The 18,480-nt window shown below is 35.9% G+C and overlaps 4 protein-coding genes across 4 annotated transcripts; 3 read left to right on the top strand and 1 right to left on the bottom strand.

Moving 5' to 3' along the window:
- The first annotated feature begins 302 nt into the window (after window positions 1-302).
- PGSIP4 (plant glycogenin-like starch initiation protein 4) lies at window positions 303-3,609 on the top strand. The gene is made up of 2 exons (XM_086656677.1): window positions 303-1,193; window positions 2,557-3,609. The coding sequence occupies exons 1-2, from the start codon at window positions 386-388 to the stop codon at window positions 3,477-3,479; spliced, it is 1,731 nt and encodes a 576-aa protein (XP_086512803.1). The 5' UTR covers window positions 303-385; the 3' UTR covers window positions 3,480-3,609.
- Window positions 3,610-4,472: 863 nt separating this feature from the next.
- Window positions 4,473-5,810, bottom strand: LOC147570103 (protein FANTASTIC FOUR 3-like). The gene has a single exon (XM_086672613.1). It carries the CDS (start codon window positions 5,638-5,640, stop codon window positions 4,609-4,611), a length of 1,032 nt encoding a protein of 343 aa, XP_086528739.1. The 5' UTR covers window positions 5,641-5,810; the 3' UTR covers window positions 4,473-4,608.
- Window positions 5,811-12,602: 6,792 nt separating this feature from the next.
- On the top strand, window positions 12,603-17,947 carry LOC147570101 (Pentatricopeptide repeat (PPR) superfamily protein). The gene is made up of 3 exons (XM_086656675.1): window positions 12,603-14,349; window positions 14,395-14,992; window positions 16,458-17,947. The coding sequence occupies exons 2-3, from the start codon at window positions 14,600-14,602 to the stop codon at window positions 17,712-17,714; spliced, it is 1,650 nt and encodes a 549-aa protein (XP_086512801.1). The 5' UTR covers window positions 12,603-14,349; window positions 14,395-14,599; the 3' UTR covers window positions 17,715-17,947.
- On the top strand, window positions 12,692-14,200 carry LOC147570102 (putative pentatricopeptide repeat-containing protein At3g23330). The gene has a single exon (XM_086656676.1). The coding sequence runs from the start codon at window positions 12,692-12,694 to the stop codon at window positions 14,198-14,200; it is 1,509 nt and encodes a 502-aa protein (XP_086512802.1).
- Window positions 17,948-18,480: the final 533 nt, after the last annotated feature.

The raw sequence follows: 18,480 nt of genomic DNA, 5'->3' as shown, positions 1-18,480 counted from the left end.
CTATGCTACACGTTTGTCTATGATGATCCTATTCCACCAAGACGTGCTTAAAAATGGATTCCAAAATTAGGGACTCAAAAATTTATAATTATAGAAAATAATAATATGTAAAAGAATTTATTAAGTTACAATTAATTATTAATGAGATAAGCCAAATCTCTTAAAGCTTCGTTGTATTCCCCTAGTTCATAGTCTAAGAGACAATAATGGGTCACTCGGCTAATTAGATATTATTAAGACGTTAATTGAAGTCATTTATCAATCAATTAATCACCTAATCACCTAATCACCTTTATATAGTTCTCTGTTTTTCTCTGTCTAGAGTTCTCTGTTTTTTCTCCCTCTAAAATACAAAATACAACACAAGAAAAAAAAAAACAGAGTAATGGTTTCAAGAGTCAATACCTTAAAACTCAATTTCTTCATTGTCACTCTTCTCTCTCTAACTCTATCTCTCTTAATCTTCATAGCAACCTCAAGACTTGAAAATTCTTACCAACATCATCATCATAATCATCATAAAATCAAAACCCATAATGGAGAAAAACAATCTCAATCATCCACCATGAAGAAAAAATCATCTTCTTCAACTTTAGATTTCATTAAGAGGGAATTGAAAGGAAAGGGTATCACCAAAATTGGGTTACTAAATATAGATGATCATCAAGAAGAAGAAGATCAATGGGAAGAAGAATTAGGAGGTAAAACAAGTTTAGTAAATTTTGATAGAATTTCAAAAGATTCAAAATGGGAAGATATTTTTCCAGAATGGATTGATGAAGAAGAGAAATGGAGATCACCATCGTGTATGGATATCCCGATGCCGATTTTTGAAAATTACGACGAATTCGATGTGGTTGTCTCCAAATTACCATGCTTTAGTAAAAATGATACTAGTAATTATGAAATTAGAGAAGGGATTAGAGATGTGTTTAGACTACAAATTAACTTAATTGTAGCTAATTTGGTTGTTAGAAATGGTGGTTGGAGGAACAAAATGGACGGTCGAGATCGATCTGTTTATGTAGTTTTTATTGGATCGTGTGGACCAATGTGGGAGTTATTTAGATTGGACGATCTTATGAGTCATAATGAGAAGGTTTGGATTTATAAACCTGATTTGAAGAGGTTGCAACAAAAGGTCCTTATGCCTGTTGGTACTTGTCAACTTGGTCTAAATTATAAGAAACAAGGTCATTTCTCTCTCTCTCTCCCTCTCCCTCTCCCTCTAAAACTTTATCTCTCTCTCCTAAATACTCATTCTTATGCATATTTTGTGAAGGATGAATATAAACACCCAAACAACTACCCTAAATGGTCCAATTTTCGAGGTCGATCTCGACCCGGAAAGTGATATGGCCAGTCCTGATTGCTGAAGTTGTTTTTCACTCTTCACAAACTGAGTAGTCGGGGCTAACGAATCACTTTTCGGGCTGTGATTGGCCTCGGGAGTCACGGGCTAGCCACTTCACTTTTGGCCCGTAGTTGGCTTCGAAAGCCATTCATTCACCTAGGAATATAAGTAGATTGACTCAAGTGGCTTATCTAATTAACTTTTTGATTCTTGGTAGTTTATCTAATTAACTTTTTGATTCTTGGTTTCGTCACAATTAATCATTCTATTAGTATTAGTAATTCTTAGACTTTGTCATTGAATTGATCATTTGGTATATTCAATTAGGCAGTGGTTAGGAATAGAGGTGGATTTATTTAATGATTTTTTCTTTGGTTGAATTGTTTGTTTTATTATTCAAACTCATTTGGTAGTCAGGATAATTGAATTTATTGAAAGATGTTTTTTTTGTAGTTTTCACGTCTTTGAAGAGCTTTTTGTATTTTTTAAGAGAAAACGTGTATATATAAAAAGTCCTATACCTTTTCCTAATTCCTAAGATTTATTTAGTCATAATGTTAACTTTTCATATCTTATATAGTAATTTACGTAATAAAGCTACGTGTTATCTTCATATTTGGTCCTAATGACGACTAGTTCACTAAAGTGATATTGTAAAGATAACCAGCTTCTTCTTTGTGTTCAAGAAAAAAGAAAAAAAATTGCCGATCTCTAAAAGAGCATTTTGATAAACCAAATTAGTTTTTAGGAGCGCAAAATGGAAATATAACTAGACACAATTATTATAGAGTTTATTTTAAACTACCAAACACTAAAATTTATTATGAATTAAAAAATATACGACAAACATACATCACAATGAAAAATATAGCTATTTAGATAGAAAGGGCGCTAAAATGCAACCCTCTATATCAATTTTTTCAATTCAGTGTATTATATTTATATCACATGACATAGATACATCAACAATGAAATAAACACGTAATTGTCGTGTAAACTATCCCTAAACCCCTAAAAAAATCATGAAAACTAACCATGGAAGTCATGTGACTACTTTTTATGCACAAACACTGGAACTAGAACTCATGTGCTCCTTGATATCATAGTATTGTATGAGTGAATTTATGATATATCATTGCATCATTTATTCCTCTTGGTGAACCATAACTAAATCTCAATTACTACTTATTCTTTAAATGCAGGCAAAGAAAAATCGAATCAAAGTTTATCAAATCTCAGAACTAGACATACTGAATCTGATAACCCTAGAGAAGCATATGTAACAATGCTTCATTCCTCAGAATCCTATGTTTGTGGTGCCATAGCTTTAGCACAAAGTATACTACAAACAAATTCTACAAAAGATCTTGTAATTCTCGTCGATAAATCAATATCAGAGACGAGTCTTCGTGGTCTTCGAGCAGCAGGATGGAAAACCAAATATATCGAAAGAATTCGAAGTCCTTTAGCTGAAAAAGATGCATATAACAAATGGAATTATAGTAAACTTAGAATATGGCAATTGACAGAATATACCAAGATTATGTTTATAGACTCTGATCTTGTTGTATTAAAAAACATCGACGAATTCTTCGAGTATCCTCAATTATCAGCTGTGGGTAATGATAAAGTACTATTTAACTCTGGGTTAATGGTAATCGAATCATCGGATAGAGTATTTGAAATGCTAATGAAGAAAAGATTTAGTATAGTTTCATATAATGGAGGTGATCAAGGTTTTCTAAATGAAGCATTTACATGGTGGCATAGATTACCAATAAAGTTGAATTTTTTGAAGAATTTTGATAATGGAAGTGATACAGAACATTTGTTACCCGAATCTGTTTACGCAGTTCATTATTTGGGATTGAAGCCGTGGATGTGTTATCGAGATTATGATTGTAATTGGGATAAAATTGATCATATAATATATGCAAGTGATTCAGCTAATGACAAATGGTGGGGAGTTTATGATAAAATGACAAAGAAGTTGCAGAGATATTGTGATCTTTCTGAGAAAATGGATTTTAGGATTAAGAAATGGAGAAAGATAGCAGAAAGTGGTAGTTTACCTAATGAACATTGGAAGATCGAAGTGAAAGATCCAAGGCAACTTCATAGATAATTTTTTTTTTTTCACGAAAATGGGATATAAGATTTAACTTTATCACCAATTTCCAATTCTAGGTATGTTCAGATTTCAAATTTTGTGCATTGAGTTTTAATAAGTACAGATTCCAGTTCCATAATTTTTATTTTTTAATAGGTTTGGTTCTGGATAGTGAGATACGTGATCAAGAAACTAACTCTTTAACACCCCATTTACGAAGTCTCTATACTGCGTGGCCCATTATGAGTTCCAACTCTCTTATAGGCACCTCAGCTAAATATAGTCGTACCGACAGAATTATTTTCCCAACTTAGCAAATCCCTCCATCTCCAAAACCCTTAAAACTTGCAAACAATGACCCGCAAAATAATGAATGGATGCACTAGCTAGTTCAATGATCATACCATTCTTTCCAATCTTAACCTAGACATTACCCTCACATTTCTCATCTCATATTATCCCAAACAAACAATACTTCCAATTTCTGAACCAAGTTTTGAAGGACACGTATAAAATGACTATTTTACCCTCACTATAAGTGAGAAACCTATCCCTATGAGGTGAAAAAGGATGAGTTAGCTAAGGACATTTTGGTACAATGACATGGTTTTCCATAGTTAACCAGTACAGTCCTCCGAGTTTATGTTTGATTGTGTTAAAATTAGAATGAGAAGCACATGGAGCTGTGAGGTTGGACTCTGTAGGTCCCAGCACCTACTATGTACATTTCACTTGAACTTGGGTTTTTCCGGCTTCGGATATACTTAAATGACTAAAATACCCTTAACTTCTATGATCGGAGGCATTTTTTTACTTAAATCCTTTAATATGTACACAAAGAAGATCAAATTCATATTGCCCTTATTCTACAACTTTTTGATGCCATGAGTGCGATTAAGTTGCACAATTCATTATTGATGTTTTATTCCCATTATAAAGGGTTACATATGACGACGGGTAGGTTGGGAATACAAAAATAACCACACAACATAAAGATAAATTGTACTAAAACCCTAAGTGGACAAAATGGCCTTCAAAATATTAACCCAAAAAAAGGTGGTGAAAAAGGTTAATAGGAAGAGGGTAAAAAAGTACTAATAAAAAGAAGAATTGTAACAAAAGTGAGATCCAAAAAAGGTGATTTTTAAGTGGCCACCCAAAAAGGTTCCCAAATCATCAAACGCTTCTTCCCTCTCCCACTTTCTTTGCACCTAGTTGCCCTTTGAACATTTTCTATCCCCATTTTACCCTCAACATTACCATTATTTTCTTCAATCTCCTTGTCTAAATAATCATTTTCCACCTCTGTTTCTTGGTCTAGTTCTCCTTCATATTCATTTCCACTTTCTTGTCCTTCTACACATTCACCTACTTCTTCCTCCTTGTTACATTCAAAACAAATCTTTTCTTGAATGACTTCTTGAAAATTAGATTCATTGGGACCACGAGATTCAAAATTCTTTAAAAGGTGAAGTCGAAGACGCCCATCACATCTTTCAGCTTGAAAATAAGTCAGCTTGGGAGGAACAACAACACTTTTAATAACTAATCTACCACCTTCTCGGTGTGGACTAATTTGAATAGAATTTCGACCACTAATTGATGTCAAAGGGGGAGGAAATGAACCATGATTCACCTTCTTATTATTAGTCCCCCAATTATGTCGTGATGCAAATCGCTCCCTCTTAGAAAATTCTTTTCCATTTTCCGTCTTACGAAATTCTTTTCCACACTCCTTCATAGAGAATTCGTTACCACATTCCGTGTCCAATGAAGTAGTAGAAGAAATATCGCTGACTTCCCTAATATCAGTACCATTTTCGCACCCCAAACTTTCCGTACATAATTCTAAGCTTTTCTTGCTAAGGTTGGACGAATATCGCTTATCAAGTGGATGAATGTAAGAGGTCTCCTTTTCTTGAATGGTTGGAATTTGGGTAGAATTAGTAAGAGCTTGAATTAAGCTCCATCCTCCAATGCTCTTCTTGTTCATGTTAATGTCAGTACAACAGTCATTGTTGTTGGCGGTGATGTTGATGTTTTGATGATTTTGTATTTCACTGTCGGAATCAGAATTAGTTTCACCATACAATGTATGTGATTCGTGAGAAGACCCACCTAAACCTCGTGGTGGTTCGAGACAAAATTGTAAACCTTGACATACCATTGATGACATGACTAATATTTAATAAAAGGGAATGACAAGGAAGAAATGAGATGTTTAGAAGAAAAGAAAGAGGACAAATGGGTTTGTTATGAGTTGAAATTTCATGAAGAAAAAGAAAGACTTACTTGAGCTTAGAAAGTAAATACTAAGAGGAATTTTAGGAGAAAGCTATGAGAATAGAAGTTTTGAAATGAAGGGGAGAAGAGAATGAATGAGAAAAAATGAGAAGGGTTGGTGTGAATTTGTAGTCCCAAAAAAGTTCCATAGTACCAAGTGTGTGGAGAGAAAGAGAGAGACTTCCTTTGACACCCCTAAAGTTATTTAATTTCTCTGCCTCACGGCCTCACCTCATAAAATACTACTCCAATAGAGAGAGGGAAAGGGTTTACAATTTTATATTATAGGGGGTTGATTTTCATAAGTTGGTCCAAGACAAAGAGCTAGCTTTGTCTTCCATCCAAAAGAAACCCAACACAATCAGCAGAAATCTAAGGGATTCTCTCCCCAAAAATCTACTCTGAAAGTGATTTTTTTTTCTCTTATTTGTTCTTTTTCACAAATTTCTCATGTATTAAAAAAAAAATGCAAATTTCCATTATTCTCACTCCTTGTTATATTTTTCATATTTATGTGGTCTTCCCACTCCACAAGTGGGTTTTATTTCTTCATTATGTGGTCAAAATTATAGAGTCAATTGACTCGCCTTAGTCACAGTGACTTGAGCGTCAGAGTGACTTGAGCCATTGCCTAGTAAGCTTTTCTCATCTCACCTAAACATAATTGAGTATGATTTAAGACCACCTAATAACCTATCAAAATTCAAAATTGATGCCTAATGAAAACAAAAGATTTTATCATTCCACCTCATACATTGAAGAGACGAAGTGACATAAACCAAACATAATATGATTGCTCCCTCTCCCTAGTTTTTTAACATAGTAGGTGGTCTTTCTTTCTCTTGTTCTCAATTGTTGATTCTGGGTTGTCACACTCATCGTCGTCTGAATCTGAATCATTTAGCTCAAAAAGACCACACATGACACATCAACCCAATACACATTTAGACGACTCAGGCAAAATCATATATTCTTAAATCTTATCCGAATCAATTTGAACTTCAAATAATATTTTAGAACTAACCTAGAAACAAAAACAAATACAAATGTAGTATAAAAGCAACCTTAAAAAAAATTAGGGTAGTCTACAAACAACACTAAACCCATATAAAACTATTGGACAACATCGTACCCGAAAGAAAAAAACAAGATTAATTTAATTGAAGTTCTCTAAGAAATGCTTAACAAGTTGACTGACTTTTAGGTTATTTTAATACAGAGCATCAAAAGAATGAAAAATAATTTCCTGCAAATTGGATGGTGTTATGCTACTATCACAATGCTATACTCCCCTAACTTTGTTCTCTGTAAAAAATCAAAAAGAACATGGAAGACAAACTACAGCTATAGGGTAAAAATAGTACAAATACAACCTCATACCAACCCTAAAACCATGTGATGGTCCAGATACAAATGAACTGCAGTTGTTATTATTTAAACAAAAAAGACAAGACTCACAACCCTAGCTACCTTTTGTATAAGACCTATAGTGACTCTAATGCCAAATTTGAGGGTTCTAGGTTACCAATTGTAGAAATGGGATCAAACTTTTAAGTACAACAAAGTCCATTAAGAATAAATTCAAAGGAGTGATGAATAACTTTATTTTTCCGCGTCTTCCAAATAAAAGGTTCGAGTCGTAAGGCAAAAATCAACCATCCCTTATTTGTACTTTTATTTTCTCATAGCTTTCATTTTCCTATGAACAACTCCACATGCTAATAGAGTTGCTTTGTAGATAGATCATCACAAAGTAAGGCAAAATTGATTACATCCAGTGTAAAAGTTCTTAATCCTCAATTTTGTATGGTTTGTAGATGATACCTAACCACCCAAAAAATTGCTCATGAAATGGCTCATATTGGATGAGTAAAAGTATAAAGCTACCAACAAGAAAAACTAGGTCAGTAAATCAATAAAGAACAAATAAGAACTGCACAATACATTAGGTCATCACTTTCCATTTGATAAATGGGTGTTCTTCGTAAGCCGACCAACTAAAAAGAAAAATATTAGTGAAACCAAATAATTGAATAGTAATAAGAACCCCGAATATCGGATTTAAGGTAATTAGCTAGCCAATTCTTTTTCTGAAATGGTATTATGCAACTATGGTTGATATGATTAGATGCTAAATGAACTAGGTTTGGTCTTTTAGATATTTAGATGGTGGCCTGGTCCTAATTCCTTGAGCTCTTTTATTGAACAAAAACATATAAAAGACACACAATAGGAGCTTGATTATGCTTTTCTAATATTGCATGCTTTTTGGACCTCACTTCAAATATAACTGCAAACTGTGTGAGAGAGAGACCAATAAAAATATGTGCACCTTAGCACTAACCTTTATACCCAAGCCCCAACCATCACATTTTGAGCTTAAAACCCAAAAACCCATCTTTACTTTTTTTTTCTTTTAGTTTAGCCAACCATGGAAAAAGAAAGACTCTTTACACTTTTGTTTAATTTCTTATTTTCTTTGACAATCAATTTGGGTCTAGTGAAACCCTAAATTCACCTAGTGTTTTTCCGTTTATTTTATGTAGCCTTTGGTTCTAGCAGACAAAAGTGGGAATCCACTTCATACTTACAGAATCATGCAATCAAACTTCCTGTTTTTGACTATGTTAGTGCCCTAATTTTCTAATCATTTCATATTAAGCTTACTTAAAAGAACATAAAAGCAGACTTACTCTATGTAAACCATGCAAACATGTCATCAGGAAAATGGTCATATTTTAGCCCATTATTAGGACATAATCATATCCAACATATTTTCATGAGAATAACATACAAATATCTATGGTTTTAGTTATATGGCCACTAAAATCCTAATTCCACCGCCTCACTGACTCTCTCTTTCTAAATTCAGAATATACATGGACACGCTAACACTAATAACCGACATAAGGTCAGCTCCGCTATCCAGCTCTGTCTCGGGGATCAACTCTTCCTTAGAGCTCTGTTTCGCGTACCAACACTTTCTTAATAATCAGCTCCGCTAACGGGTCCAAAATTCTGCGCAGACCGAAAGCTGGTTGACGGGCCGTAAACTGAGTTTGACATCAATCCATATTCAAGACATTTTCAACAATTTGTTTCATGAGGCTGATAAACTATTTCGGAAATGAAGACATACTATCACATAAAGGTGTTGATGACAGTTTATATCACAAGGAGAAGAGAACTACAATACCTAAGCTAAGCTAAGCTAAGTGAAGTTCGAGATGCTTTTGTAGTGTCTTGTGCTAGTAGTTTAGTTTTACTAAATTCTAGGAGACAATTCCATTAAGATTCCTACTAGTGTCTGAATTATTTATTCGAACTTTATTTCTTTGGAAAATGTTACTTATATGAATATATATATATATATATATATATATATATATATATATTCTTCTAGAGGAGATAAAACAGGGAACGAAAACGCAGGATCGAGCAAAATATTTGTGACCCAAAAGGTGACCATGATTAAAAGGATGAAAATACCTGTCGACCAACATGAGCACCTAAAGCACTTAAAGGACCAACATGAGCATCTAAACCTTGCATTAGGTCTCGGACCGAGGAGGGATGAATATCACCATTATTTTATATATATATATAGAGAGAGACTCACCGATTCAGATACCCATTCTGTTCTTTTTTTATTGAGTTAATTCCTATATGGCCCCCTACTTTGTGACCAGCTTCCTTTATGGCCCCCAAATTTCTGTAAATTCAAATATGGCCCCCTATTTTCATGGAAATGTCATAACTACCCTTCCCATTAATATATTTTCAAAATAAAATTAAAAACAAAAACCTAAATTCCACCTCACTTCCTCTCCACCACTCATCTCTCTCCACGTCACCTCTCTATCCAACTCACCTCTCTCTCTCTCTCTCTCTCTCCAAGTCAGCACTCTCATGAAGGTCGCCGCCCGGAAAATTCTCCAAGTCAGCACTCTCATGAAGGTTTTCCGGCCGGCGACCTTCAAACTTAAAAAAAAAAAAAAAAAAATTTCACTCATCTCTCTCTCTCTAAAAATTCCGGCGAAGGGGGTTTCCCTTCGCCGGAATCTGGTCTGTTGAACCCATAAAACATGAGGTAATAACCCAATCGACCAATCAATCGACGCTACAAATTCCACTTTCTTCTTTTATTGGTATTATCGAGGAAAAGGCCCCCACAGATATTTCCCTCTCTCTCTAATTTCTGTCCTGTTTGTATAATTGAATCTGACTGAATTGGAGAAGAAGCCACAGAAGGAGAGAGAGCAGAGGGGGAATTATCACAAACAAAATGCCGACTACGGTGCCATTGAGTCTCTCAACACCTCCATCTTCTTCCTTAATCAACCCCAAATATCCATTCTCTCTCCACCTTCCTACTAAATTCTCTCTCTCATCATCATCATCATCATCATCACCATATAAGGCTTTCCCTACTGAACTCACTCGATCTGCTTCTCTCTCCAATTCACTCAAATCAGGTACCCGTTTCCAATCTCTCTTCCTCTATTTTCCTCTTTCATTTCAAGCTTCATCGATTTCTTCTGCTACTTGTTGACACCCGAAACTTGGGTTTTTATTTAATCAACTGGTAATTGGGGTTTGTTTGCATTCTGGAGTATAATTATCAGATTGATTGATTGCTGTTTGGTGTATTTTTCATCTTTTTTTTTTAGATTTGCTGCATGTGGATCTAAACATAATTTACCAATCCCATAATCCAAAATTGAAACACTTGACTGAATTTTCGATTTCATTTAATACAAAAAAGATTCATCTTTTTTAACGTGTGGGTGGGTATTGATCAAACTACTCAAATTAATGAAACAAAACTACTCTGAGAAGATAATAATTCAGACATCTCCTCTTTTTAGAGACCAGATTCCGGCGAAGGGAAACCCCCTTCGCCGGAATTTTTAGAGAGAGAGAGATGAGTGAAAAAATATATATATATTTTTTTTTTAAGTTTGAAGGTCGCCGGCCGGAAAATTTTCCGGCCGGCGACCTTCATGAGAGTGCTGACTTGGAGAGAGAGAGAGAGAGGTGAGTTGGATAGAGAGGTGACGTGGAGAGAGATGAGTGGTGGAGAGGGAAGTGAGGTGGAATTTAGGTTTTTGTTTTTAATTTTATTTTGAAAATATATTAATGGGAAGGGTAGTTATGACATTTCTATGAAAATAAGGGGTCATATTTGAATTTACAGAAATTTGGGGGCCATGAAGGAAGCTGGTCACAAAGTAGGGGGCCATATAGGAATTAACTCTTTTTTATTCAAGGTACAATTTAATGATTCTCGTTGGGTTTGATTTCCATTTGTTATTATTTTAGTTGAATTTCGATTCAGGAAAAAAAATGGAAGAAGTTGATATTTCATCCCTGAATCTAGGTTGGTTTCTTCATCCCCTATCTAGTGTTTATTCATCTCAACAAAACTTAGAATCTTAAGCTTGATAATTAATGGTTTTTGTATTTCCTTTAAGCTTGAAGATCTAAAAAGAAACCTAGGTTTTTTATATCCTTCATGATGTTTAATCTTTCATTGGTTAATGAGTTTTTGTTGATATATTAATGGATTTTTTTTTTTTTTGAATACTTTGATTAATGGATTTTGTTAGGTTTGGTCTTTGATTGATTTTGAGATTGAGAATTGAGAGAGAAAATAGAGAGAGAAAGAAATTGACGTAAAAGTGGGAGAGAAGGAGGTGCTCGTGGAGGCGCCTAGGCAACTTAGGGAGGACCCTACAGAGGAAAGGCCCCTACAAGTAAGAAATTCAAGATCTAATGGTCAAATTACAAGTAAGGATTCCTTGACTTCAAGTTTCGATTTCAAAAACTTGAATCAGCCCACTATGTTATCTGGAGTGGTTAATGTGTAAATGTCTTTGTCATATCCATTGTTGTTACTAATTCCCGCAGGCAATGACGAAATAAACATACAGAGAAGTACCACAAACAACTACATTTCAATATCAAGATCAAAACAGTCATTTTTCACCCAAAAAAAATACTGAATACAAAAAATCGATTAAAGCTGTCATTTCTCACCTCAACGAAAACCTAATAAATAGAAAAAACCGTAAAAAAATCCTAAAATTTTACCTCACCAAATCTTCTGAAATTTGTGGAGATATTGCAACACAAGAAACTCTGTGTTTCGTTAAAATGAAATAATAGAAAATCACGTTGAAGTCTTGGATTTGATTATCTTTTTAGAGACATAGAGAAGGAGAGAGCGATCTGCTTATTGGGGTTCTATTGGCACCACTCTAAAACAATCACAATATTTTCCCCCTAAAATTCAGAGCAGATTTTTTTTATTTTTTCTGAATTGTCAACGTGCCTCGAACACTTGACTTATAAGGTGGAGTGGCTTATGTGTTGTTTGGATATGATCTGGACCTAAAGCTAAACACGCTTAAAATGTAAATATAATTGTAATATCTATAAAATTAGAGAGAATCACGTGGTCTGAAACTTACTCTGACAGGTGGCGTCCTCCCATTTGTTTTCTACCCAGTCGCTTTTACCTCTTCGTTCTAAACAACATTTCTCATTGACATATAGGCTATTCAGATGCAATATATTGCTCTCGATGTTTCTATTGTCACCACTCTAAAAGAATCACAATACTTTCCCTCTAAAATTCTGAGCAAATTTTTTATTTTTTCTGAATTGTCAACGTGCTTCGAACACTTGAAAGTGGAACTTACTCTGACAGGTGGCGTCCACTCATTTGTTTTCTACCCAGTCGCTTAAAAGTGGAAGACTAAACCTCTCTTACCAACGAACACAGAGTAGCTGGATAAAAAACAAATTTTCTTTTCTATCGTACAAGTTTAAAATATATCGACACAAATCAATGACATTAGTGATCCGTAGTTTTTTCTTATTGAAAGGGTGATCAGTAGTTATTAGATGAGAAAGATCAAAATTGTATTGAAAGAAAAATAATGAATGGGTTAATGAGATGGCAAGTTTCCCGCGGTGCTTATTATGAAGCTCTCAAAACTTTCTCTCGAGTGCACCGTTCTTGCATCCAACTACTCGACCATTTCACCTTCCCAATCGCTCTCAAAGCCTGCACCTCCACCACCACCACCACCACCACTCTTTCTCTCTCTTCTTCCTTTCTCTCTCTAAGACATGGCCAACAGATTCACACTCTTATTCTTCTTCTTGGGTTCCAATCTGATGTTTACATCACCAATGCTGTCATTTCCTTTTACAGTGCTTGTAATCATCTTGAAGACGCCACATTAGTGTTCGATGAAATGCCTCAAAGAACCATAGTCACTTGGAATACAATAATGTCTGGGTGCATTCGAAATAAACTTCCCCAAAAATCAATTTCTTATTTCTCTGACATGTCTGAAGACCCTGACTCTGTCACCATCTCCACCTTACTTCATGCGCATTCACATCTTGGTGCTTCTGGTCTTCGTAACGGTCGTTCAATTCACGCGTATATCTTCAGAAGAAATGGGCGTTTAAATTCATCTTGTTTTATGGAGAATGCTCTTATAGACATGTATTTGAAATCCTCGTGCTTGTTTTCTGCTGAGAAAGTTTTTCAAAGAATGGGTAATCGAGATCTTGTTAGTTGGACTACCATGATATCTGGTTATATAAACAACAATATGAAGCATTTGGCACTCGAAACATTTCTTTCGTTGTTGCAGAAGAAATGGAGTAATGTAGTTGACTTGGATTCTGCGATGTTGGTTTCGGTGATGCCTGCTCTGGGATCACTTCGACAAGGAAAAGAGATACATTGTTTTGCAATTAAGCGTGGGTTCGATCCGTTTAATGTGTTTGTTGCTACTTCAATACTTCATATGTATTCTGAGTTCGGGTCCATCGATTGTGCAGCTAAACAATTTCAAAGAATTGAGTATAAGAATGTGGTTGCTTGGACTGCCATGATAACAGCCTGCGCCAAACACGGACAAAGTAATGATTGCTTCAGACTTTTCGACGAGATGCGACTAAGAAAAGTGATTCCCAATCATCTAACATTCATGGGTTTGCTTACCGCGTGTACCCACACGGGCCTAGTAGAAAAAGCGCGAAACTACTTCACTTCCATGACTCGAGATTTCAGGCTAACTCCCGACATGTATCATTATGCTGCAATGGTGGATGTGCTCGGTCGAGCTGGAAAGCTAAAGGAAGCATTAAATTTCATTGATGAGATGCCTATGCAGCCGACTGCACCAGTTTGGGGAGCTCTAATGTCTGCTTGTGGTATACACCATGATTTGAAGTTGGGACATGAGGTAGCCAAGATTTTAATGGAAATGGAACCAAAAAATCCAGGGAACTTTGTGCTTTTCTGCAACATGTTAGCTCAAGACAGTAAATGGGACGATGTGAGCGTGGTCAGAGAGACGATGAAGCTCCGTGGACTTGAAAAAATTCCCGCTTATAGTTCAGTTCATGTTTCTCCAACGAAAAGCTAAATGGGCCCAAAATTGCAAAAAGTAATAAGCATCACAGTCCAGTCGACATGGTAAAAGGTTTTCTATGACATGGGCCTATCTATCTATCCTCTAGGCCGGCACGAGTTTTCCCCTTCTGACCAACCTAGGCCCCTCGAAAGGCGTAGCTGGTATATAAGACCAGATCATAAGTCTTTTTTTTAAGAAAAGACCAGATCATAAGTCACAACCCAAGTTTTGGAGCTCTTCCTACAGGCTTTTAACATCATAAGCTTACTAAGAATAGACTTGAGAGAGTTGCCAAGATCAAAATGTGGAGGTGCCTACATAGATAGAAGTAGAACTTGGGTTACCCACACTTGTAGAAGTATTGAAGAAGCTGGTTCCCTCAGCTCCCATTTTACGTTTGTCTAGCCGGAAATGTTGGCGCGTTGCTTGAGAGGAGCTACCACCACCACCACCCTCTCTACGAGGAGGCTTTCGTTTTCAACAGAAGTGGCGGTGAAGGCCGCCGTCGTCTACAGTGGCAGTGATGATGATGGTGGCGACATCACTAGCAGCAGAAGTACTAATAGCGGTGGTGGGGACATCACAAGCACCAGTAACGGCGGCGGTATGATCAAGAAGAGTAAGGGTAGTAGTGATGGTGGAGATACAATAGGGAGAAGACTAATCAGTCTCATATACCCAAAACGAAGTGCTGTAGTTACAGTTAACAAATGGATCGAAGAAGGGAAAATCGTCAGAAAATACGAGCTCAATAGAGCTGTTCGTGAGCTTCGTAAACTCAAACGCTACAAACACGCTCTTGAGGTTCTCTCTCTCTCTCTCTCTCTCTCTCTCTCTCTAAATCTTTCAAAAGTTCGAATCTTTCTTCAGTATTCCCGTTTATGTTGTCTCCGAACTTCTGATTAGGGGATTATGGTTTGTGGGGTGGGGAGTTAGGAGTGCTTTCATTCATGATCAAGGAAGAAAAAAAAAATGAGCGATTTTTTTCGCTCTGATTTCCTGTTTTTGTTGGTTAAGATATCAGGGATGATTGATTTAAGCTTTTAGTAAGTTGGTCTGAGTGTAGTTCCTAGCAAAGACCTAGTTTCGGTTCTCTTTCTTCAATTGGTGAACGGGTGTCTAACACTAATTCGAGTACCACAATGAGAAAAGCTGTTTGTTTAAATGCTGGAACTAGATTCAAGTTTTAAAACTAGTTCATTTGGTACAAAATCTCCTAATCAGTAAATATATATATTTTAATAGGTTCTCCAGAATATAAATTAAAAAACAAAAATTTGGGTCTAGGGCAAGTGAAGAAATGACCGAAATGTTCGATAAACTGTGGATGGCAACATTGAGATGAATCTAGGGTAGAAAAGGGCCTCATTCCAGCAGGTTTATGATATAGGTAGGAGTTATAGGCAGGGAATGACATTCCTTCTTTAGGGTTTATGCAGTGATAAACCGAACTTGGTTGAGTCGTATCATATGTTGCTTTCCGTGGACGAAAACAGGTTTCGAACCTCAGGCGGCGAGGTTCTTGAGCCTCTTCAAAACCAATGCTGACCATTGCGTATAATTGGTTTGGTTTTTAATTATTTCACTATTGTTAAGAGCTACATTTTGATTGATCTATCAATTTTTTTCCTCCATCAAATAAAACTGTTTTGGAAATTTCATGAAGTCTCGAAGTTGAATTGTTATGTTTGATTGTGATTCAATGTTTTAATGTACATGAACTCGCAAGTGAAGGTGAAGTATGAATTATACATGATCTTTTTTAACTCTTGATATGTGAACTTCCCTAATGGGAAAACAGAATACAATGAAGCCAATTCTGGTATACTGGCTTCATTTTGACTTGCAGGTTAAACTTTGACCCGTCCACTCAAGTCGTTTTACATTCTTATGAGGTTTCCTGCAGTTTCACGCCATTCTCACTTGTGCTTAGGGCAGGCAGAAATCTTGAAAGACCTTTAATTAGTTAATAGATAAAATTTTACTTCATTTCAAGTGTATGTATGTGTGTGTATATCTATATTTATTGTGGGGTGTGCTCTATATCATAGGCCTAATATTAAAAAAAGTGTCTGAACTCTCTGCCTGTGAAACGATCCAACGACTTTCGTGGGTCCCCTCTAGATGTGCATACAAAATTGTGAAACTGCAAGCCATATTAGGGCTCAAACTGGGGTCCAACATAGGCCTTGGGCCGATAGGAATGTTGCTTGCTAGAGGTTGTAAGACATAAAACATGAATATTAAAAGTCTGTTCTTTCTAATGCAGATATGTGAGTGGATGCGAACTCAGGAAGATATGAAACTATTACCTGGCGACTATGCACTCCATCTGGACTTAGTTGCAAAAGTTCGTGGTTTATCTAGTGCAGAAAAGTTTTTTGAAGATCTCCCGGAGGAAATGAGAGGAGAACCTACATGTAGCGCGCTACTTCATACTTACGTACAGAACAAATCAACTACGAAAGCCGAGGCTTTAATGAAGAAAATGTTAGAATGTGGTTTCTCAAAGAATATTCTTCCTTTTAACCATATGCTGTCTTTATATATTTCCAATGGTCAGTTGGATAAGGTTCCTGAAGTGATTGAAGAGTTAAAAAAGAATACTTCTCCAGATGTGGTTACTTTCAACCTATGGCTAACCGTATGTGCTACGAAGAACAATGTCAAAACTGCAGAAAAGGTTCACCTTCGGCTAAAACAGGAGAAAATTCAGCCTGATTGGGTAACGTATAGCACACTTACCAACTTATATATAAAAAATGATCTTCATGAGAAGGCGGTAGTTACTCTGAAAGAAATGGAGAAATTGGTCCATCGAAAAAATCGTGTTGCTTTTTCTTCCTTGATAACTTTGAGCGCCAACTTGGGTGATAAAGACGGAGTTAATCGAACGTGGAAGAAGATAAAATCAACTTTTCGGAAGTCAAATGATGCAGAATATATGAGTATGATAGCTTCTCTTCTGAAACTTGAGGAGATGGAAGAAGCGGAGAATATCTATAAAGAATGGGTATCTGTTTCAGGAACAGGTGATTCGAGAGTCTCGAACCTACTTCTTGCAGCTTACATTAACAAAAATCAGATGAACAAGGCAGAGACATTTCTTGAAGAGATGGTTGAAAATGGGATATCTCCTAGCTATACTACTTTCGAGCTTTTTACATGGGGTTACTTGGAAAGGAACAAGAACATTGATAAAGTTATCGATTACTTCCAGAAAGCTATTGAAAGTGTGAAGAAATGGGAACCCAACGATAAGATTGTCAGAGAAATATTCAGTAAGCTTGAGATGAAAGGTGATATTGAGACTGCTGAAAAGTTACTGAATATTCTCCGAAATGCTGGATATGTAACTACTGAGATATATAATGGATTACTTCGAACATATGAGAAAGCTGGTAAAATGCCTCTGATTGTGTCTGAAAGAATGAGAAAGGATAATGTTCAGTTGGATGAAGAAACAAAGCAGCTTATAAAATTGACCAACAAACTCTGTGTGGGTAACATTCCGAAAATACTTTGATGGAAGTTTTCAGCTGTGACTGAACTATAGACAGTCGCCCACCATTGAAAAGGTCTGAAGCTCAAAGTTTCATGAATTCCAAGCTTGGTTCTTTCATCTCGAAACTGATTTGGGCATTTCAATTTAGTGAAGGGTTCATTGGCATTTGTTGTTATTTGCAGCATACTCTTCTACCTTAACTTATAACAAGTTGAGATTAGTAACAAGCATAAAAGAACTTTCATTGCTTTTAATTTCTGCAGTCTTGTTTCTTGGGTATTTGTTAAGAACTTTTTGGGTTGTAGTTGGCAGTTTCTGGCGAAATAGGGTTTCCCTTGCAAACCAAGTAGAAGGAGATGGTGAGAAAGAGCGAGACATAGCTAAAGATCCTCGTTTTTCTTTCCACAAAGATTGAAGAGAAAATGCTTGAAGAAGATTACTTCTTCCTTGCATTGATCTTTTGTAGCACCTTCGATTGGTGTTTTAACTACTTCCAATACCCAAGTAAAAAAATCTTTCATTTTTATTTCCACAAATTCCGGGAAGATGTTATTTTCGTGTTCTTTTAGCTGCATCCTGCTTTTTCTTGACAAAATACAATTTTGATGTCTCCGCTTTTACAACTAAACTACAGAAACCATGTCCGCTCAATCTTACTAACATTTCTAGACTCATCCAAAATCATTTTCAGAAACTCGGTTAGGCTGTCCATGGAGATGAACAAAAACAGACGAGCTACCAATTTATCCAAGAAATATCAAAATGATGCCTTGAAGGTGCTGGAAAT

Source organism: Eschscholzia californica, unplaced genomic scaffold (genome assembly GCF_041429995.1).
Source record: "Eschscholzia californica isolate CP2 unplaced genomic scaffold, dmEscCali1.0.p SCAF_1, whole genome shotgun sequence".
In the NCBI taxonomy this organism is placed as follows: domain Eukaryota; kingdom Viridiplantae; phylum Streptophyta; class Magnoliopsida; order Ranunculales; family Papaveraceae; genus Eschscholzia; species Eschscholzia californica.
Note: the sequence above shows the minus strand (reverse complement) of the source record. Positions and strands in the feature narration are given on the sequence as shown.

What these genes read in the sequence shown, in the direction of transcription:
- PGSIP4 (XM_086656677.1), top strand. Translation starts at nt 386, where the DNA reads ATGGTTTCAAGAGTCAATACCTTAAAACTCAATTTCTTCATTGTCACT. An exon ending in TCTAAATTATAAGAAACAAG is followed by an intron (nt 1,194 to 2,556) that starts GTCATTTCTCTC and finishes CTTTAAATGCAG; the next exon opens with GCAAAGAAAAATCGAATCAA.
- LOC147570103 (XM_086672613.1), bottom strand. Translation starts at nt 5,640, where the DNA reads ATGTCATCAATGGTATGTCAAGGTTTACAATTTTGTCTCGAACCACCA.
- LOC147570102 (XM_086656676.1), top strand. Translation starts at nt 12,692, where the DNA reads ATGAATGGGTTAATGAGATGGCAAGTTTCCCGCGGTGCTTATTATGAA.
- LOC147570101 (XM_086656675.1), top strand. Translation starts at nt 14,600, where the DNA reads ATGTTGGCGCGTTGCTTGAGAGGAGCTACCACCACCACCACCCTCTCT. An exon ending in GCTACAAACACGCTCTTGAG is followed by an intron (nt 14,993 to 16,457) that starts GTTCTCTCTCTC and finishes TTTCTAATGCAG; the next exon opens with ATATGTGAGTGGATGCGAAC.